This window comes from Littorina saxatilis, linkage group LG5 (genome assembly GCF_037325665.1).
Source record: "Littorina saxatilis isolate snail1 linkage group LG5, US_GU_Lsax_2.0, whole genome shotgun sequence".
In the NCBI taxonomy this organism is placed as follows: Eukaryota; Metazoa; Mollusca; class Gastropoda; order Littorinimorpha; family Littorinidae; genus Littorina; species Littorina saxatilis.
The window spans coordinates 27193466-27215787 of NC_090249.1; the positions used below are offsets into that span (position 1 = coordinate 27193466).

At 45.3% G+C, this 22322-nt stretch overlaps 1 protein-coding gene across 2 annotated transcripts in view; it reads left to right on the plus strand.

Annotated features, from left to right (window-relative positions):
* Window positions 1–22322, plus strand: part of LOC138966731 (mediator of RNA polymerase II transcription subunit 23-like) — a 57085-nt gene that overhangs the window by 18446 nt on the left and 16317 nt on the right. For both annotated transcript variants that reach the window (XM_070339055.1, XM_070339056.1), the window contains 8 exons: window positions 6833–6906; window positions 7525–7693; window positions 8295–8437; window positions 8896–9070; window positions 9372–9553; window positions 10608–10805; window positions 11206–11326; window positions 11758–11863. In XM_070339055.1, coding sequence (XP_070195156.1) covers window positions 6833–6906; window positions 7525–7693; window positions 8295–8437; window positions 8896–9070; window positions 9372–9553; window positions 10608–10805; window positions 11206–11326; window positions 11758–11863 — 1168 coding nt within the window. The remainder of the gene's footprint in view (window positions 1–6832; window positions 6907–7524; window positions 7694–8294; window positions 8438–8895; window positions 9071–9371; window positions 9554–10607; window positions 10806–11205; window positions 11327–11757; window positions 11864–22322) is intronic.

Genomic DNA, 22322 nt, shown 5'->3' on the forward strand with positions numbered 1-22322 from the left:
AAAGGACAAGGTCACGCCTTGTGACAAAAATGTTTCGAATGTGGATAAACATGCTTTGTTGTCGGGGGCCCCTGGCGATTCAGGGTTTTTGCCCTCCGATATTGCGTCTTTGCTTCTGACTATTAGTTCACAGGTTTCGACTTTGGCCGCAGATTTGACGGCGACGAAAGCAGAGTTACGTTCTTCCGTTTCAGCTTCCTCTCTCGCAGGTGCAGCTTTGGCTGCTACTTCGGTGGTCCGGGCTGAGGTTCATGCGTCGCAGCAGGGCGATGGACGTCTTGTGCCCTCGTTGTCTGAGCATGGGCTCTTTGAAGGTATGTCCTCACCACATGGTGCCGGGTTCTCCGGTGCCAGTGGTGTGCGAAAACAGGAGCGAGTAGACCGTGTTCGCGGCGAAAGCACCGAAACCCCCGCCGTTAATCCGCATCGAGCGCTTTCGGTAGAGGCTAGGAGCCCTGTTGTTCGTAGGGATTTGTCATACCACTCTCACTCAGAGTCGGGTCGATCATTTCCCCTTCCGCCCTGGGGGCAGGAAGATGATGGTGTCTCCGGAGCTGACCAGGAGAGTCTCTCTGGGGTTCACCTGCCTGACTGCGATGGCGAGCAGGCTGAAGAGATGGATGAGGGTGCTTCCACGGCTGTGGATGACACCCAACTTAACGTGCCGTTTAAGCTGTCGAGCGCAGTGTCGTCGGCAGCTGAGACGGCTTTTAAGTACTTTCCGGAAGGGGTGGTGCGAAGCAAGCAGAGACTTCCACCACCGCTGTCCGCCTTTGACGATTTTCGGTCCTCCAAGAGTCCGAAGGATCAGTTCCGGTTTCGGGAGTCGTCATCGGTTGCTTATGTCTTGGCACATGTGTTCAAGGGAAGGAATACTCCTGCGGTGCCGTTGTTGGCTCAACACGGAGAGGCACCAGAGGATGTGTTGCCTTGGTTGGCTAAAGCGGGGGAGAGGGCTGTGTCTGGGATTCAGAAACTTAGGCTCACCCCTCGTCCTATCAGTTTGGTCGAGACGTTTGCTTTGCCCGCTACTGTGCTTCCGGTTTCCCCGGAATTGGCTTCTTTGAGGGAGGATGGCTACGGCAACAACAGGGTTGTCCCGTATTCCGAAGCCTCTCTTTTGGCTTTGGAGGAAGCAGGGAGAGCTCAGCTTGAGCTGGCCTCAGTGTCAGAATCGTTGCAGCGGGCCCTTTCTAGGTCTATTGCTTCGTCGTTGGACCCGTTTGAATTTCGTTTTGAAGCGTCTGCACTTGATGTGAGTACTCTTTTTGCCACGCTGGCGAAGGTCACTAGAGAACAGATGGTGATCTCCGCTAACCTTTATGCGCATGCCGTGCATTCAAGAAGGACAGCGTTCTTGACAGGTTCTAGGATTACCAACAAATCCACGATCGAGAGTTTAAAGGTTTCTCCTTTCTCGGAAGGGTCCCTGTTGGGTCAGGCATCTCTTGATGCGCTGCAGAGGGAGACCCAGGACGCTAGGGACCTAGCTATAGCCCGTCTCGCTTCTCACGGGTTTTCGAAGCCCCAGAACAAACCACACACGCAATCACAGTCCTCTGCCAAGCCTCAGACTGCTTCGTCTGGTGGTGGCAAGACTCACAAACAATCCTTTGCTTCTTCGAGTAGGGGTCGCGGTGCTCCGTACCCGAAGAGGGGCCAATCTTTTGGTGCCTCTAGGGGGTCGGGGCGTAAGCCTCACCCCCAATGAAGCTCCCCCGAGCAGGCTATCCCGGTAGCCCCCGCACTGGTTGTAGCGGGCGGCCCGTCCAGGGCCCTCACTTCCTGGCTGCAGCTGGTGGACAGCAAGTGGGTTACTGGGATAGTTCGTTCGGGGTTCCGACTTCTCTGGTCAGGAGAAAAAGCACCTCTGACCAGGATAATCCCGCCATGCAAACCTCCAAGAGATCCAGAGGCGAGAGCCGCAGTTCAAGGAGAGGTTTCAGCTCTGCTCTTGAAAGGGGCGATAGAGGAGGTATTGGACCTTCGGTCCCCGGGGTTTTACGGCAGACTTTTCGTTGTGCCAAAAGCCTCGGGGGCTTGGAGACCGGTGCTGGATCTATCTACTCTGAACAAGTATCTCCGAACTGTGAAGTTCACTATGGAGACGCCGACCTCTGTGCGAGAGGCACTTCGCCCAGGCGATTGGGCGACCTCAGTGGACCTCACAGATGCATACTTTCATGTCTTGATGCATGTAACAGACAGAAAGTGGTTGCGCTTCCGCTGGGGCGAAAAGGCATATCAGTTCAGGGCTCTCCCGTTTGGCCTTTCTCTCGCACCATGGATCTTCACCATCGTGGTGCGACAACTTTGCTCTCTGCTGAGAAAGGAGGGCATTCGTCTGCGAGCCTACTTGGACGACTGGCTGATCCTCAATCAGGACAGGGATCTGTGCCATGTTCATACTTGCAAGGTCCTCAGGCAGGCCGCTCAGCTCGGATTCTCCGTAAACCTGGGCAAGTCGGAACTGATTCCATCACAGAATTTCACTTACTTAGGGATGGAGTTCGACACTCTCAGTTGGACTGTCCGCCCGTCTCAGAAGAGGGTGTCCAAGCTTCAAGACTTGCTTCGTGCGCTTCACGGAGAGAATCTGGCCAGTGTACGGGTTTTGACATCGGTACTTGGCCAGATGGAGTCTATGGCTACTCTTATCCCACTGGGCAGGGTGCACAAAAGGCCTTTTCAGGCTGCCCTTCAGTCTCGGTGGGATCAGTCAACCCAGGGTTGGGACACTCAGGTTTCGCTGGAGACCTGGTTTTTCGAGACCACGCAGGTCTGGCTCCTCCCCTGGGTTTTACAGGGAGTTCCGATAGTTTGCCCGTCTCCAGAGAACGAGCTCTTCACCGATGCTTCTCTGATGGGGTGGGGGGCTCATCTGGGGGAGCATGTGGCGTCGGGGGTGTGGGACTTGTCTCAACCTTCACGTCACATCAACGCGCTGGAGTTGGAGGCTGTTTCGTTGGCGCTCCAAGCTTTTCTGCCTTTCGTTCAGAACAGTCATGTCAGACTGCACACCGACAACATGACAGTTGCGGCTTATGTGAACAGGCAGGGCGGAACGAGATCCCGCAGTCTCTCAGACAGGGCGTGCCTCATCCTAAAGTGGTGCGTTTCGCATCACATTCTGCTGTCAGCCATCTTTCTGAAGGGAAGCTTGAACGTCCTGGCGGACGCACTGAGCAGGGGGGACAAGGTGGTCCATTCAGAGTGGACCCTGTCTCATCAGTCCCTGCACCGACTTTGGGTACAGATACAGAAGCCGCAAATCGACTTGTTTGCGACTCGTTATTCAGCGAGGCTTCCTCTGTTTGTTTCCCCCTTCCCGGATCCTCTGGCGTGGGGCGTGAACGCTCTGGAAATGGACTGGTCCAATCTGACAGCTTACGCCTTCCCTCCGTTTTGTCTGTTGGGCAAAGTTCTCAGGAAGGTCGACTTGGAGAGACCAGCGCTGGTTCTGGTTGCCCCATTTTGGCCAAGCCAGCACTGGTTCCCGGACTTGCTGCGACTGGCGGTTCGACCGCCTATCCCCATCGCAGTAAGAAAGGGAGAACTCTTGCAACCCAGGTCAGGCATTCATCACGAGAACCCTCAGGCGTTAAACCTTCACGGTTGGATACTGTCAGAAGCTCTTTGCTTAAGGCAGGGGCCTCTTCGGCCACGGTAGACTTTGTGAATCATGCTCATAGGAAATCGACCAGTTCGGTCTACTCGTCTCACTGGGCCTCCTGGGTTAAATGGTGTGAGCTGAACAGAGTTAAGCCCTTGGCACCTAGGTCTATGCAGGTAGCCAATCATTTGGCTTGGCTAGCAGGGCAGGGGGGGTCAGCATCTTCCCTTCGTGTGCGAAGGTCCGCTATTTCTTCAACGTTACGACAACTGGGTCATAAGATTTCTCTTGATGGGGTCATCTCCAGCGTTATTAAGGGTGCCTCTCTTAAGGCCGCGCGCGAGAAATCTCCTCTCCCTGCCTGGGATTTGTTACTTGTTTTGCGTTACTTGGCTTCTAACGAGTTCGAACCTATTCATTCAGCCAGTTTGGTTAATCTGACGCGCAAGGCAGTTTTTCTTACTTTGCTTGCTACATCTCGTAGAGGTAGTGAAGTTCATGCCTTTTCCGGCTTAGCTAAGGATATCTCAACCGAAAAAGATGGTTCTATTTCGCTCAAATTCAGGCCGGAGTTTTTAGCTAAAAATCAGAAACCGGGCCATATTTCGCCTGTCATTAACATTCCTGCCTTGAGCAACATTCTTGCTCCTGGAGATCCAGACATCGTTAACTGTCCGGTTAGAACGCTTAGCAGTTACCTGTCTCGAACTCAGTCCATTCGTTCTGAAAGTCAAAAATTGCTTTTCATTTCGCTTAATACGGCAAGGAGTAAAGACATCGCGAAAGTGACTTTAACCAAGTGGGTCTCCACTTTGATCAGGCATGCTTACGCCTGGTGGCATATTCAGTCTGGCGAAGTTAGGGCTGTTCTTCCCATGACTTCAGCAAGGACTCATGAGGCTAGGGCGTGGGCCTCCTCGGTGGCTGTGCTCCGTTCAGGCCGCTTGGCCGAAGTTTTGGAGGCAGCCTATTGGAGATCTGAGGATGTTTTCGTGAACTATTACCTCAGGGACATCTCCTCTCTGCGTCAGGATGGCAGTTTTGCGCTACCTGCCATGGTAGCCGCAGGGCAAGTCATTCTTCATTGAATTTTGGTAAGTCCCGCCACCTATAGTAGCAATCTGCTATTTGTGAGTTGGGTAAAGGATGTAATTTAATTTCAAATTTTAGAAATAAATTTTCATTTAATTAATACTTACCCAACTCACAACGTTTATTCCCTCCCACCTCCCCGCTGTGGTTGGTACTGGGGTCTAAAAAAGAGTGAGTTGGGCTTCGTTTCGAATGATAAGTTGGCGGCTTATGCGCACGCATACGGAAGGGGCCTCGTTTCCGGGCTGGCTTTGACACCCTTACGGGTCTCTGTCACTCTTTTTTTAGAGGCGCCTTCCTTGTTACCAAGGGGACGCGTACAGCGTTACCAGCACTGAACTAGAGTTAATTGCTATTTGTGAGTTGGGTAAGTATTAATTAAATGAAAATTTATTTCTAAAATTTGAAATTATGAGTCAGTGAGATAGTAACCCAGGGTTTAGCCTGGGAGAAAAAGGCAATGGGACATTTGTCCCCCTCAGCCAAATTCCGATGGGACATAGTCGAAGGCAAGAAGCGCAAACGAGGCCTGTACGCGGTTTTTTTTTTTTACCAAAGATGCAAAATGGTGCAATATGGTGCCATCTGAGAATTAGCCGCTGTATCGTGTTATCTATGGAAAGTGTACATTTGGTGGCGCAGTGGTACGTAATGTCAATGCGCCCTTAGACACACTGAAGGGAATAGTGATGGGACATTTTCAGATTTGATTTCGCCAATGGCGCAGGGCGCACTAGTAAATGAAACCCTGATAACCCTTGTCCCTCCCCAAAATTCTGTTTTTCAAACATGCTCACATACACTATGCCAGGGAGACGTTCATGATTCTCTCTCGGTCTGAATATACCGATTACACACATTGTATGACAGGTTAAAAAAAAGATTTGTGTCATGTATAGGCCCATTGCAGAAACTCAAGTTATCAACAGCATTTCTACTCGGCGCGCGCGGTATGAGAATCACGGGTCGTAACTCTCTGGAATTGGTCATCCGCCGCCATGTTGGATGCCTTGCACGATCTCTGACAGTGCTTGAGCGTTGGGTGGCGACTCGACAAAAGTGAAAATGACACGTTGTGTGGCATAGGGGGTAAAAATCAAGGGTCTGCCAAACCCGGCAAATGCAGTAGGCAGCCCAGAGATCCCTAAGTACCTCTCCCAATTGTAGTACTTTTCGGCAATATTTACAGTTTCAAATTGCTAGGATAGCTTCTTTGTGGTTTTAGAGAGGTGTTCTGGGGAAACTGAAAGGTAGCCTCGTCAGGGGACAACTATTCAAACCCATATCCTCATTATTTTGATTCTCAATTGAGAATAATCATTTATAGATGACTATTATTCATTTCCCTTTTTAGGATGTACTTGCACGTACTGGTGGTTTATTACCCAAATGTCCTCACAGTGACTGAGGCTTATATAAGGCTCGGTGATTCGTGTATTTGTTTGTTCAGCCCATTTCTTTCTTGTGTTTATTCACAAGAAGAAAAACAATAAAGATAATCATTTATGTATGATTTATGGTGGGATTTTTCCTCCATGGTGTGTACTAGGATGTATTGTACTAAATGTACTGTGGTCGTATATTAACGGGTTATATTCCCCGTATGTGTACTATGCGTTCAGGTTCATTGGAGGGAGGGTGTAATAGTTGTTTGTTTGGTTTAGCATTGAGACAATTCATCCCTTTTTGGAAGATGAGGGTGGTCCGCCCGAGGGCAGACCGGGTTGTAGGTTCGGGACTCTAGTGAACGACGACGAAGAAGAAGAAGAAGAAGAAGGTTCGGGACAATAGATTGACTATTGTCGTTTAGGCAGCTTAGGGATTCTGTTTCGGTTCGCTGAGTGGTCGTGTGGCTGTTTTCGCTGTTGGTTACGGCGCTCGCGCCTTTCCCTGTCTGCATACACAGTGAAATACGCAAAAAGAACAAGAGTGCAATGAAGAAAACTAACAAAGACGGCATCCAATATGGCGGCGCGAAGAGAGTATGAGCGGAGTTGTGCCCCTTAGGGCTAAAGCTAGCCGATCCATTTGATAACGTCACGCCGAGTAAGAAGAATGAATTGGACCTATAGTTATTCAACAGTGCTGTGACAGAATGATGGATGTTTTAAACTTGTATGGTTGCAGGTTCTTGAAACAGACACACATGCTGAAGACCATTAGCACGAGTGACTACAAGATTGCCTTGCTGTGTAACGCTTGTAAGTTTCTGTGTGTGTGTGTCTGTGTCTAATTTTTTGTGTTTGTGCTGTGTGTGTGTGTGTGTGTGTGTGTGTGTGTGTGTGTGTGTGTGTGTGTGTTTTTCTGTGCTAGTGTCTGTTTCTCTGTCTGTATTTCAGTCTGTGTACACTTACTTACTTATGCCTTGGACCCCGTCAAGAGCTCGCCAGGCTGGGGTTCTCCCAGGGCCGAAATGTTCCTTGTATCTTTTGTTGACGTTTCTGTAACGAGTACTTTTTTTCCATGGATGAGTTGTTAGTCCTTCGCATAACTCCCCCAACCTGTGGGGCCAGGGTGTATACTTAGTCTGGCCCCATTCACCTCAGACCTGTCCGGTGTGGTTACACCTGCCAGGAGCACTATGAAGGCTCCGGCCGGCATAGCTCTTTGGATCATCAGGGCACACAAGCTGCTACGCCACGGCAAGGCATATACACCAGTAGCACGTATATTTGTTCTGTGGTCTCTAATTGCCAATTGACATGTATTTGATGGCCCGTCTGCTGTTTTTAAGCATATTGGTCTTGCCATGAGAGTTTCTGTGCTCACACATATTTGCCATATCAATCGTCTGTTTCTTAATGCCTGTACTCTTTCAGACAGCACAGACACAGATTACTTTGCTCGACCAATGGGACACCTTCTGGAGACGATCTATGGCAACCAGAAGAACACGACCCTTTTGCCGGGGAACATTGTGGCCTCTGCCCCCTGTCAGCCTCTCTCCATGAACCTCCTGGATTCTCTGACCGTACATGCCAAGATGAGGTTAGCCATAGATTGATGCGTGTGGCTATGCCTCAAACTGTCATTTTGGCAATTTGATACAGTTGAACCCCCCACCCCCCTGTTTCAGACCTAAACAAATCTGAGGAAATCAAGTCTGAATGGGAGGGAGTCTTAAAATGGAGGTTAATTTACAGACATCAACAGACAAACTGGAGAATTAGGGTCTTAAAAGGGGGGTTAATTTACAGACATTATCAACAGACAAACTGGAGAATTAGGGTCTTAAAAGGGGGGTTCCACTCTTAGAGTGTTTGCAGGTTGGTGCTGAAAGGCTAGGAAGGGTTGATGCAAGGGAGAGAAGCGGTAATCTGGTAATATGGTGGCTTTGACTACATTTCAGGCATTTTTTGTCACTAGCTTGTAATGTAACCATGGTTTGCTTGGGTTGCTTAATGTGATGATTGGGGCATTTGAAGAAACAAGAAATGTGATGAAAAGGGTTTCTGTTATTATCTCTTAGAGATTTGTTGTGATCTGTCACTGTTGTTGCTGATTTGTGCCTCGATCGGTCCGAGTTTTTGTTGTTACTTCAGGATATGAAAGTCAGACTAATATATTTTGTCCCCCCTTCCTACAACAGCCTGATCCACAGCATAGTGACCCGAGTGATCAAGCTGGCCAAGACCAAGTCTGCCACAGCGCTCGCCCCTGCCCTGGTGGAGACCTACAGTCGTCTGCTGGTCTACATGGAGATCGAATCTCTGGGCATCAAGGGCTTCATCAGTAAGGACAATGGATTGGTTTTTTTTAAATTGCACATACTGTACAATGGAACCCTAAAAGAACAGAACAAGAATCCAAGAAAATCAGGTCTTAAAATGCGAGCGAGTCATAAAATGGGGGTAAATTTACGAAGATTATGAACAAAAAATCTGTGAAAGTATGGTCTTAAAAAGGGGGGGGGGGGGGGGGGGGAGGGGGTCTACTCTACTATGCATTGGTTGTTGCTTGAGTCACGTTTGATCGCACCCAAAGATGTTACAAAACTAAAACAAAAATCCAAGTGTATCTCTCTTTTCATGCGTCTGTCTATGTGCTGGCTGGAACTTACAGTTTATCTCACCCTCAGAACCATTTCCCCATCGTGACATTCTTCACACATGCTTTCATATACTTTGGTCTCCATAACTATACATATTTATCACTTAAACGATAACAATACAAATCTCCCTGCACACCAGGTCAACTGTTACCGACTGTGGTGGAGCACCAGGCGTTGGGGATCCTTCACACCCTGTTGGAGATGTTCAGCTACCGTCTGCACCACACACAGATCCACTACAGGGTGCAGCTCCTCAGTCATCTCTACACACTGGCCTCCATCCAGCAGGCCAACCAGAACCAGCTGCATCTCTGGTAACTTGGCCTCGTGCTTTGTGTAGTAGGCATCCCTCAGTCTCCGGTGACTGTGGATTTTGCGCTCTCTCCATAGTTCTACTGCAGCACTGAGCACAGGTGAATTGTGATGATGGGCTGTGGTTTTGTTTCTGAAAGTTTCTGTCTGTGTTTTCAGTGTAGAAAGCACAGCACTGCGCCTTGTCACCAGTCTTAGCAGCTCAGAGGTACAGCCTCAGTTGTCTCGCCTCACCACAGAGTCTAAAGCCTATCAGAACATCAGTTATCATAAACATGAAAGTTTCTGTCTGTCTGTTTTCAGTGTAGAAAGCACAGCTCTGCGCCTCATCACCAGTCTGGGCAGCTCAGAGGTGCAGCCTCAGTTGTCTCGCATCGCCACAGAGTCCAAGGGCTCACAGAACATTCTTACCGGCGAGTCTGAAGAACTCAACAGAGCACTCGTTCTCACACTGGCTCGCGCTATGGAGATCACTGGCGTGTATGGTGTGTACATTTTTAAAAATCTTTTTGTAAAAATTTTAAATGGACAGAACTTTAATGGCACGGTCCTTCTCGTAAAACAGTTCTGCTCACTATCTCATTCTCAGATCTAGCCAGGCTCTTACATGAGATTAGACTACTCCTCCACATGGAAATGTATCAAAAATCAACATCCTCACTGGTTCCTGTTGGAATTTTTGATGAATTAACTTCTTATAAGCCACTAGACCTGAGATGGTTAGCCGGATAATTTACACAAGAAATACACTGCCCTTCAGTTACTGATACAATTAAACCGTCTGTAACCATCGACCAAAGAACCGTGGCTTTTGTAGATAGGTGGTTGCTCTGGAAAGGTGGTTTATGTTGAAAAAAGAATTGGTCTTGGGTCTTTTGTGTTGGTCGCCCTCGAGAGGTGGTGGTTAGGGCAGGGTTGACTGTACTATGATTCGCCTGTGTATCAATGTTCATCAATCAGTTCATTCTTGTGGAACATTGCTTTCACATCAGAGCAGTAAGGCATGGTGCAGGGCGATCCTGATTCTAGCCGCAGCGCAAATGCTTCCAATTTGACCCGTACCTCATCCTTGATCTTAAACTCCAGATTTTTACCCTTCAGGTTATGACATTGTTGTTCTGTACTTGAAGTCAAGACAGTTTCCAAAGCCAGAGAGTTACAGACAGCCATACATTACGTACTAACTTAGCCTTGGAGAGTATAACTTGGGTCTTCTTGGACATGCAGTATGGCCTCTTCTTTACTCTTAATTAATCAGAACATTTGTCCATCGGGCTTTGCAAACACGTCCTGATATTGTTAGTTCAGTGCAGGGGCAAACAAGTATACTTCATCCTGTCGTGCAGCTTCTGACTGTATGCTTAGATCCCAAGCTGTACTCAGTATTCAGGAGAATCATAACCAAGTGAGGCAAGGCAGAGTATAATTATAAAAAATCGAAGAAACGAAGAGACGTAGGTGTTCTGATAATAGTATATTCAAAGTGCTTACGTCACTTTATTGGATCTGTGTATTAGGACTTGTCGTTTGTACCATCAGGTCAGGACAGCTTCCCCATGGCGTGGTGCAAAGACATCCTGACGTCAATACAGGAGCACACCCCCATGGGCTGGTCCTCGGCCACCCTGCAGTACTTCCCGGCCAGTCTGGCCGAGTTCTTCAGGGAGAAGGCTCCTCCGCCAGAGAACAAGGCCCAGCTCAAGAACACTGTGGATACCGAGTATGCCAAGTGGAGAAGTGAGTGTGATAGCTCAGAGTTGCTGTCTTCTCAGGATAAGGCCCCTCCCCCCCCCCCCCAATATAAAATGTTTGTTTCCTATTCCAAGGCAAACAAAAATTAGTTTGAATGATTTATTTCTTTTAATTTTAGGATTTAAGTCTAATTTTTGTACGCAGGCTCATGTGGCTGTTTATTGGCCAGAACTTGTTGATTTTTTTCTCGGATTGATTGTAAGTTTAATTCTTATTAATCTAGGCAAATTACTAAGACTCGGCTATCAACCAAAAGCTATCAGTATCTTGTGAATTCTTTGGGTGTGATCTTGCCCAAACACACGGGGTTGGGCAATAACTAATGTATGGTATGTATATTTTTTAGAATTAGATCAAAATCTCAAATTTCTGAATTGATTTTCAGGCATGGCTAATGACAACGACATCATTGCCCACTTCACCATGCAGGGCACACCACCGCTCTTCCTCTGCATCATCTGGAAGAACATTCTGGATGAGAACAGGGTGCCTTCCGTCGCCTACAAGTGAGAACTGTCCCATGTGTCAAAGTCTTGTCAGTTGAGCAGACACACTTGCAAAGTTAAACGGGTTTGAAAACAGTAGAAGACTAGGTTTTCAGAAAAATGGCTGACTCCGGATACACTAAAACCATCTGTGACTGAGTCGTGCAGACGCAGTCTGATCAAATGTTCTATGGCTTTGACTTTAAACAAAAAATAAAAATATTGTAAGTTGAGCATGATGTAAATCTTAGCTGCAGAAAACTGAATGTCTCTTTTCTTGCTCGGAATTCTTTCCTTGATTTAGTGAGGCCTGTTGGCAGTATGTGTCAGCACACAGCCGCTATGTGCTATTATTTATGTCGCAGTAATTTGATTTACAGATGGGATGAGAGAAAGTTGACCATACAGTTTTTACTTTGTGTTAATATGTAAATGATGTGATATGTTTTCAGGGTGCTTGACCGACTTGGACCTCGTGCCTTGTCTGGTCATCTGCGCCGCTTCTGTGACTACCTGGCCTTTGAACTGGCCAACAGCACCTCCAACCTCTTTGGCAGGGTCAGTCTGCATTATTTGACCAGCTACATGTAGGGCTATCTTTTTTTTTTCTTTTTCTTTTTTTGGACCTCAGTTGCATGCAGGATGCTTCAACCCATATTTTTTGCCCGATTTTTTTTTATTTTTTATTTATTTATTTATTTATTTATTTATTTATTTATTTTTTTAATATAAGGCGGGGAGCATCCTTCTTCCTTGGTCTTTTTCTGTATAACATAATCAACTTTATATTATACAAAACATAAACTTCTGTCTAATGTTTAACTCTAATTCCAATAAAATACGTAAGTCTAACTTCTTCCCATAAATTTTCCTATGGTCATTTTTGTTATCAAAATACAATAATTTATAAAGTAAATTTGATCGTTTTTTAAGTTTTCATTCCAAAAACCAAATAATATATCTGTTTCATTCAAAGTTATATTACAATAAATTTGCTTATAAATAAAGTCTTTACATAGTTTCCAAACGTTCCTCACCTCTTGACAATGAAAAAAGAAGTGCTCAAGTGTATCCAGTTCATTACAAACTTCACAATTATTAGTTTGACATAAACCCATCTTGTTTAGTAAAATATTCGTTGGGTAAATTCTGTGTAAAATTTTCCAATGAAGCAGACGCAGTCGTTCTTCTTTTGTACAATTAACAGCTAACAGCCAGTGTCTTGATTCCAGAACAACATTATGCTTTCTTTGCCAAAAAGAACAGGCGCTCGGAGTTTGTACCTCGAAATTAACCAAAACAGTTCTTATTTCTCTTGGTGTAATATTACCAATACGAGTCAAACCCTGCAACAGAACATATCGGTATGGCAATGCGTTAATCAGTTTTGTTTTAAGGGGGGACAGGGTAGGCAAGCACTTTTTTTTTTTATTTTGGAAACAGCTTGCTGCTTGTTTGATTTTTGCAAGCAGAATAACCTAATTAAGGGAAACCATTTGAAATTTTGAGTGAAAAGCAATTTTTGGGGGTTTTATTCACCAAAATGTGAGAAAAACGTTATAAAATGTGCTTATTTTAAAATGTTGCAGTTTGTGAACCAGTGCATGTTTTGATCCAATTTTTCTTCTTTGCAGCAATATGTGTGTGTTTAATAATTCTGTGTATCGAAAAGCATTTCTAAGCAATATATTATTTTAATTTAGCATTTTCAGTTACCGGTTCAGTTCTGATAAGAAAAATACATGAAATCCTAACTGTCAGACTCATAAAAACCCAACCAATGCACTGAACTCTTATTCCATACACAGAACTGATGCTGTACAACTCATAAACAACATATACAAAAACTGAACAAATCCATCAAGCCTTTCAAAAGTTGCAACATTTTAATTGTAGCGTTTTGTCTGAAAATTACATTCAGAGAAAACAGCATTTTAAAGATTTGAACCAGTACATAAAAAAACCAGTAGCACAGTGCACCCTGAATTCATATGTTTTTATCAGAATGACCACTTTACTATGTAGGGAAAAGGATTTGACAATCAAATTACCAGGATTTTTTTTATATACATCATATGAAAACAGCCATCTTTGTTTGTACCGATATGAAAACATGAATCAGAACCAAACTGTCAGACTCATAAAAACCCAACCAATGCACTTAACTCTTATTCCATACACAAAACTGACGCTTTACAAATCATAAACAACATAAACAAAAATGAAACAAATCCATCAAGCCATTCAAAAGTTGCAACATTTTAATTACAGATGTTTGTCTGAAAATTACATTCAGAGAAAACAGCATTTGAAAGATTCCAACCAGTACCTCAAACTAGTAGCACAGTGCAGCCTGAATTGATATGTTTTTATAAGAATAACCACTTTACTATGATGGGGAAATGATTTGACGATCAAATTATCCAGACTTTTTTTAAAAAATCATTTGAAAACTCATCTATGTTAGTGCAGATATGAATCAAAACGAAACTGTCGGACTCATAAAAACACAAGGAATCCACTGTATTCTTATTCCATGCACAGAAATGGTGCTTCACAAATCATAAACAACATATACAAAATTGGAACAAATCCATCTTGCCATTCAAAAGTTACAACATTTTAATTACCACATTTTGTCTCAAATTACATGTAGAGAAAACAGCATGTAAAAGAGTCTCACTAGTACCCCGGTAAACTAGTACCACAGTAGAGCTTGAATTAATGGGGTGGTTTTTTTTTAACCAGAATAACACTTTAACTATGAAGGGGAAATGATTTGATAATCAAATTATCAGATTTTTTTGATTTAAAAAAAAAATCATATGAAAACATTAAAAAAGTCAATTATCTGTGTTTGTGCTGATATGAAAATATTGATCAGAACCAAACTGTCAGACTCATAAAAACCCAACGGATGCACTGATTTCTTATTCCATTGCATAGAAATGATGCTTCACAAATCATCAACAACATTACATAATTATATATACACAAATGGAACAAAGCTATCAAGCCATTCAAAAGTTGCAACATTTTAATTACAGTATTTCTGTGCTCAATCCTAACACTGCAGCAAATTTCTGTAAAGCTGAATGTCCCTTTCCATGTACCAACATGGTCATACGCGGATTATTTAAAATGCAACTTTACCACCCGAAGCGTTGCAAACACCGGGAGAAGAGTAAACAACTGCAGACTTGAATGGACACTCATATGCACTCCAGATGCAGGGCCTGTGCAAATCCTTGGGCTGATGCATCACCTTCTTTCATAATCAGACTGCTATCAGACAAGCATTCAGTACAGGATATAAACCTTTCAGCAATAGATTGAGCTGATCAATGTTGACAAAAGCCCAACACATGTCAGCGGAGTGACGTTGCACAGTACCAGTATCCATATCTGCTTGTGATGGGTCAGAAGATGGCAAAGTATCTGTATCTTCTTATGGTTGGTCAGAAGATGGCAAAGCTGATGTTTCTGCTGTGGAAGAGGGTAGTTCCGGTTTAGCAAACTTTTCCATCAGGTCAATCTTTCTCCTCGCTGCCACCACAGGAGGACTGGCTCTCCCCTTGCTCCAACCTAATAAATACACAAACACTGATTTAATATTTGATACAACTGTCCATGGTTTTTGTTTGTAATAAGCTGCAAATTTTAAGACTCAATATAAACGTCAACAAGTGCTTGTACTTTATTTTGCAAATGACCATGTTACATGGGGTGTACCTCAACTTTTTTGCTAGGCTGGTAAATCAGAAATCCCAATCAGCCCCCAACCACTGAACCAGGCGGGTTTTCTTACAACCACCTCAGCGGCTCGTACCCACATATCGGTTGACGAACACACACACACACACACACACACAAAAGACATTCATTAATTGGCCCCTATCACAAAATGTACATGTCAAGTTTACTATGGGATTTGAGTAACCACACAATCACATACACACAGGAACTAATACTGAAACTAGCTGAATTATTTTCTTTCTTTCTTTCTTTCTTTTCATATTTTTCTTTTAAAATTAATTTATTTCATCACACTTGCTATGTATTTGCTTGTTTCTTGTCTGTTGTCTGTTTTGTGTGTGTGTTCTGTGTGTGTGTATACATTTTCAGATTTCCTAAACCTAGCACTGTTTGCAGGTGATCTTTATGCTTTTGATTCATGAGTTGCATCCCCAGTCCTTTAGTTTAACTCTTTTTTTTTCTTTGGTGAAGTAAATTGGATCTATTTTTTTTATTCCTTAGTTAATGGAAAAGATTTGACAACAATATTGCTGTCAATGATAGGTTGGTCAGCCATGCTGGTGTAAACCAATCCTTTAGAATTAGAGAACGCTCTCTAGTAGGGTACTTCTACGGTCAATGACCAGAAACAGAAACTGTGTCAGTCGTACATCGCTCAGATGCTGCTTCTCAGTTTGACCCCAGACAAAGAATACTGATGACATGTTACACCATAGTAAGCTCTCAAGGACTGGCCAGCGAAGAACAATAAAATAGGGGTTGTGAAGACGATATCACAGAGATGATCGAGGGAGGGAGGGGGGATGCGGCGGCGGCATGGTCAGTAAATTGGATCAAGAAACCCGCAAAATACTTCAGACACAAACTGTTTATCATTTACCTGCAAACCCTAACACATTCTTACAACAACAACAACATAACGATGTGCAATAAATCACGTTGTCAAACAAACAAGATCGAAAAGAGAAAGAAGCAAAACCCACCTCGTCGAGTCAAGAATCTTAGAATGTCGTCTGCTTAAATACGATCATGTTGGTTCATTTCGGAGTGTTGTTACTTCCTTCTACTAATCGCTGCTGCTGGTTCATCTTTCTCTGATATTTCTTGCCACTATGCCGAACATTTCCAATGTTAGGGTTGTTCTCCGCAGCTCAAAACTTTGAAAAATGCTACTGAATCGGTGAAAACGTCATGGATTTGTTGACACCGGGGGACTGATAAGTTGTCTACTGCGCTTGCGCCAAATGCCTTTGACCTACATATATTTGCATATATTAATTCCGGGGTTTCGGTTGGAACGGATTCTCTCTCTTTGTGCCTATGTCAACGGAAATTCCCCAACGGTGATGACGTCATCTTGAAGAACGGAAATTTCCACACAGTTTGAACAGCGAAGGGTCATGTCATGTGCGCACATTTACCAGCACGGAGTATCCAAAGTTGACCATTTTTTCGATTTTTTTGATAAAACACAGACAAAAACAACAAAACATCGGTTTGAAAATGGTTTTATTTACATGAATACATGTCTAAAATGACAAAAGCAGATTATTGAATGCATTCCAGGATGTTCAAAGGTGTGAAAAATGCAACAACCCCAAAAAGGTGTATGAGACCAAAAATAACTCATTTTGCCTACCCGGTCTGCCCTTAAGTGCTGTACATAACGCATTAAATTACATATTATTACCCAACTCACATATAGCAATTAACTCTAGTTCAGTGCTGGTAACGCTGTACACGTTCCCCTTGGTAACAAGGGAGACCACCCTAAAAAAGAGTGATCCATCCCATAATATCAGACCGATGTCCGGTCCAACATCCGTATGCGTGCGCATACGCCGCCATTTGTATCATTCTCTCTCAGCGGTTCAACTGGGTAGGACGCTCCTGATGTACGCTCCTGCTGTCTTCAGCTTTTCGCCAGAGTCTTTTGCTTTGGCTTCTCCCCTTGGTCGCCGCCTTTACTTTACACCTGTACCTATGCTGTGTGGTGAGATCTTTCCGTTTTCGTTGTAACTTTAGCGACGTTTTCGTCGCTCGTGTGTACTTGTGAAATTTTTCTGAAATTGTTTTCTGTGAAATTTTTCGTGAGTTGTTTGCTATGGCGGAGGCTTCGCTTGTTGATAGCGCTAAACGGAAGCCTAGTTCGTGGCAGGTAGCTGACGTTACGCCTCCGAAAAGAAGCTCAAGGAGAGATAAGGGCGCAGGGAAGTCCGCGTCTGTGTCATCTGAGTCAACTTCTGTTAAGTCTCCCGTGTTAGCAGACGTACGAACAATCTTCCGGTCAGACTTGTTTACTTTCTGACAAGAGTAGTCGTTCTGGTGTAGCTTCTTCTGCTTCTGTTTCGCCTGGCTGCCCTGGGTTAGCGCCAGCCGACGTTGCTTCTTTATTGTTGACGCTGAGCTCTCAAGTTTTCGTCATTAGCGTCTGGATTATCTTCCACTCGGGAGGAATTGTGTGCGCTTCCGTCGGGTGTTTCTGATGTTTTTTTCTTAGCCAAGATCCGGCGGTCGCCTGCAGTTCCGGCTTCGACTTCCGCTAAGCCTTCGGCGACTGTGACTCGGGCGGATGTCCATGCTTCGCAGGATGGGGGTACCGACTTGGTGTCTCTCCCGAATGTGACACCAGTACAAGCTCAGGGGGCTCTCTCGTGCGTTGGATGCCGTGAGAGTTCTTATGAGCAGCGAAAGGACGAACGCCTCCGTACGTCTCTTAATGAGAATATCGGGGACCGTTTTAGTCCTCTTCCGCCCTGGGGGCAGGAAGTGGTCGGTTCTGCCAACGATAAACTGTCTGATGTTCTGCCTCCTGGCTCTGAGCTTGATCTCGAGTCGGAGGTTAGGGCGGATGACGGGGATGCCTCAGTGGTAGAGGATTCCCAGCCTTGAGAGACGGACCGCGGGTGTCCGTCTGTAGGTCAACCTCCTGCGTCTGGTTTCCAGCAGGGCGGTGTGACTGAATAGGCCGCGGTGGCCTACCTGACTCGATGGCGAGCAGGAAGGCTAACGACACCCAGCTTTCTTGCCGTTTTAGTTGTCCAGCGCAGTGACGTGGGCTAACGGAAATGGCATTTAAGTTATTGGTGACTCTGGGGCTGACCATGGGTGTCATTCTAGGGTCACCTACCTGACTACGATGGCGAGCAGGAAGGTTAACGAGGGTGCGTCCATGGGATGGACGACACCCAGCTTAACTTGCCGTTCAAGTTGTCCAGCGCAGTGACGTGGTCGGCGGAAAACGGCATTTAAGTTTTGACCGGAAGGGGTGGTTGAGAGCAGGGCGTAACTGACTCCACCTCTTTCCGGTTCCGACTTCTGGAAGTTCGGAAGAACAGGATGTTCTCTTCAGCTTTCGGGGATCGTTGTCCATTGCCCTGGAGTTGGCATATGGCCGCGTGTAGCCGGGTTCTCCGGTGAAAGTGGTGTATGTTCGCGCGAGGAATGTAGCACGCATTTTCGTGGCTGGGCAACGTAAGCTTCCGCCCTGGGGGCAGGAAGTTGTTGGGCTGGGTGATTCTTGGATTGGCCATGCGAGTCTCTCTGGGGGTCACCTTCCTAACTTTGATACCGAGTAGGAAGGTGTTGTTTGGAGAGGTGTCCACGGTGGTGGATGTCACCCAACTTAACTTGCCGTTCAAGGTGTCCAGCGCAGTGATGTGCGCAGTGATAAACGGCATTTAGGACTTGACAGGAAGGAGTGGCTGAGGAATATTTTTGCCTCGTCCACCCCTGCCTTTGTTCGACGACTTCCGGAGTTCGGAGGAACAGTAAGTTCACTTCCGCGGCCGGGAATCGTCGTTCATTGCCCTGAAGATGGCATATGTCTTGTAGTTTTGACTTCCGCTTCCTCCCGGGGGGCAGGAAGCGAGCAGTAAGGCTGGTTCCTTGTTGGATAATTTGAGTCAAACAGGAAGGCAGCTTCCGGATTGCACGGTTGTGCTTGACGGCTGTTCAGATGTAGGTGCTTCCGCATTAACGATTAGCACTGTATTCAGGTTCCATTTCAAGTTAGCAAGGGCAGTGGCGCTCGCAGCTGTAATGGGTCGAGGTTCTATGGAATCTTCCGGTGTGTTTCTATACAACCGGTTGGTTCTCATGTTTACTAATCCACGGCCGGTTTCGCTTCCGCTTTTGCGGCTGCATCTTCCGGTTACAGGATGGGACAGCCTTCTACTGTTAACACTGCGTTGGTAGTCGGCACTTTTCAGCTTTTGGCTTCCGGTTCCGTTACTGCGGTTCCTTTGCTGTTATTCAGGCTGTATCCACTTCCCCTTCCAGTCTTCCAGCTGGCATGGGACAGGTGGATGGAGATCTGGTCATGGAGTTCTGGCGTTTGAAATTTTTTTGTTTTTTTCGGAAATTTTCCGATGTTGGCAAGTTTCGCCTTATCGGGATGGGTGACTGGGTCTCATCATTTCGATGATCATTATAATGCTTTTGAACAGGAGGGAGGCTCTTACTTCACTTGTGTCGCTGTTCGCGGCAGTTCGTAGTTGTTTTGAGCTTTCCGAGGAGAATCTTTGAGTGTCAAGCCCTTAGATCCTCCGTCGGGATCCTTTGTGCTTGTGGAAGTTTTCACAAGCGAGTCTTCTTTGTCACCACTTGGCTCTTACTTGGTGGACAACGCTTGACTTTATACCTGCGGCGAGGGTGCTTTGGCTTGTGTTGCACGCTCAAGTAGCGTGTCACTCACGGAGCGCTTTCTGTAGGCTTCGGTTAACTCCAAGCCTAAGAACTTAGGTTCTCTTTTTGCGTTCTACGGAACCGCCCTCGGGTTTGGCAAACATCCATCGGGTTTTTGATAGCAAGGAGAAACTGTCTGTTAGATCAAGATCTCCTGGCTCGGGTAGATTGTCTCATCTTTTCTTTTTGATGGGCTCTTTTGTACTTGTTTTTATTTTCTCTCGCCTGGGCGGTTACGTTCTGAATGGCTATCTTTGTGGTCCTACAGGACGCAGATACAAAGGATGTTGCTTTGCCGTCTTTTACCTAGGAGTAAGCCTCTGCCTTTAAGTTTTGTTCTTTTGGCGTGACTTTAATCTCTTTCTCGTTTGAAAGTTATCTCTTTGAATCCGCTGCTATGCACGCGGGGTTTTTCCTTCTAAGAGAAGCTCATGGTAAAAGGGAAAGCGTTAGGCAGGCCTTGGCGGTTTTTTTGTTTCCAAACGAAAAGCTTCAGGCTGGCTGTTGTCTATTTTAGCTTTGGCTCGATACCCTCGCTTTCACAGGGCTCTTTCATAGATCTGTTCGGCGACCTTTTGGTCTCACAGACGGGTCTTTGCAATCTTGGTTCCCAGACCTCTTAAGGCTGGCAAGAAGGCATCTTTGCTTTCTCACATTCGAATTACACGGATGTCTACTGTAGGGGTATCCTTGAGATTCTCAGGGGCTTCCGCCTCGACTCTGGATTTGGTTCAGAGTCTCTATAGGGTTTTTGTGTTTTGTTCACTTGCCACTTTGACTGGCGTGGTTCAAAGTGCTTTTTTCTTACGGAAAGAACTCCTCTTCTTTCTGTTTATTGCAGGTGGCTATCCACCTTTCTTTTTGGGTTTCCGTTTTGTCTTCCATGTCTTATTTAAGACTTTATGAGATTTCGGTCACGTTGTTACGGCTTGGTGCAGCTTGGCTTTACCCTTTTTTCAAGGCTAGCCTGGCGATTTATCACGGAAAACGGCCAAGCTTACTCTAGTAGCTTCTGTGAGAAGTGGGAGTAAGCGTGCTTTCTGGCTATTTTGTATAAAGACAGCTCTTTTAAGAAAGACTGATCTATGACTTGTGGGTTTTCTTTGAAATTTTCTGGCATTTGAGCGGAAAATAGGGAAAACCAGCTTCGAATTGCATTCTCAATTCATGAAGTGAGAGTTTGGCTCCTTTAGAGTCACGTTTAGCCAATTAAACTTTTCGAGGTTCGAAGATTTTTCTGACTCGCACGGATCTTGTTAGATTAGTGAATCAAAGGTCACTTTCCTTATCTTTCATCTCGGTCGTGATTGAACCTCGGCATTTAAGCGGTAATGGGGGCAACCAGCTTCCAATTGCACTTTCTTTTCTTGAAGCATGAGTTTGGTTCCTTTAGAGTCACGTTTAGCCAGTTTAACATTTCGAGTTTCGAGGATTTTTCTGTCTTTCACGGATCTTGTTAGATCATTGAATCAAAGGGCATTTGCCTTATCTTTCATCTCCGTCGTGGTTTAACCTTGAACGGTTGAAAACGACGTTAAACACTGAGTTATGGAGGGAAGAAGGTCTATCTACTCTGGTAGAGGTATGACGTTTTGTAGTCAACCTTACCTAGATGGACTGCTACACTGGATTCTTGCTCCTGGGGAGCTTGATGTGGTTATTTGTCCGGTGAGGACGCTCAGAAGGTACCTGTCACGGACTCGGCAATTGGTCAGAAAGTCAGAAGCTTTTATGATATCGCTTAACACAGCAGGTGTAAGGATATTGCGAAAGGGACTTTAACCAAGTGAGTCTCCATGTTGATCACACAGAGGTTTACCTGTTGACAATCACAGTCTGGAGATGTTAGGGCAGTTTTGCCTTTCTCTATAGCTAGAACGTTTGAGGCAAGGGCATGGGCCTCCTCTTTGGCAGTCCTCCGGTCGGGCCTTTTTGGCTGAAGTACTGGAGTCGGCTTACTGGCGGTCTGAGGAGGTTTTTATTAACTTCTACCTCAGAGGCGTCTTGATACAGGACGGCAGTTCCGCGTTACCTGTTGTGGTAGTCGCAGGACAGGTTCTAATATCATAATTTCGCTATATACCCGCCACCTATAGTAGCAATCTGCTATATGTGAGTTGGGTAATAATATGTAATTTAATCCAAAATTTTAATAATAAATTTTCATTTAATTAATATACTTACCCAACTCACATCGTTTAAACCCTCCCGCCTCCCCGCTGTGGTGGTATTGGGTTCTAAAAAAGTAGTGAGTTGGGCTTCGTTCGAATGATACAAATGGCGGCGTATGCGCACGCATACGGATGTTGGACCGGACATCGGTCTGATATTATGGGATGGATCACTCTTTTTTAGGGTGGTCTCCCTTGTTACCAAGGGGAACGTGTACAGCGTTACCAGCACTGAACTAGAGTTAATTGCTATATGTGAGTTGGGTAAGTATATTAATTAAATGAAAATTTATTATTAAAATTTTGGATTATACTCAAATTGTCTGGCTGGTTTATAACCAACCTTTTGACATAATTCTTCAAATGAAATCACGTTACCGATTTCATTCATGACATCCTTTACA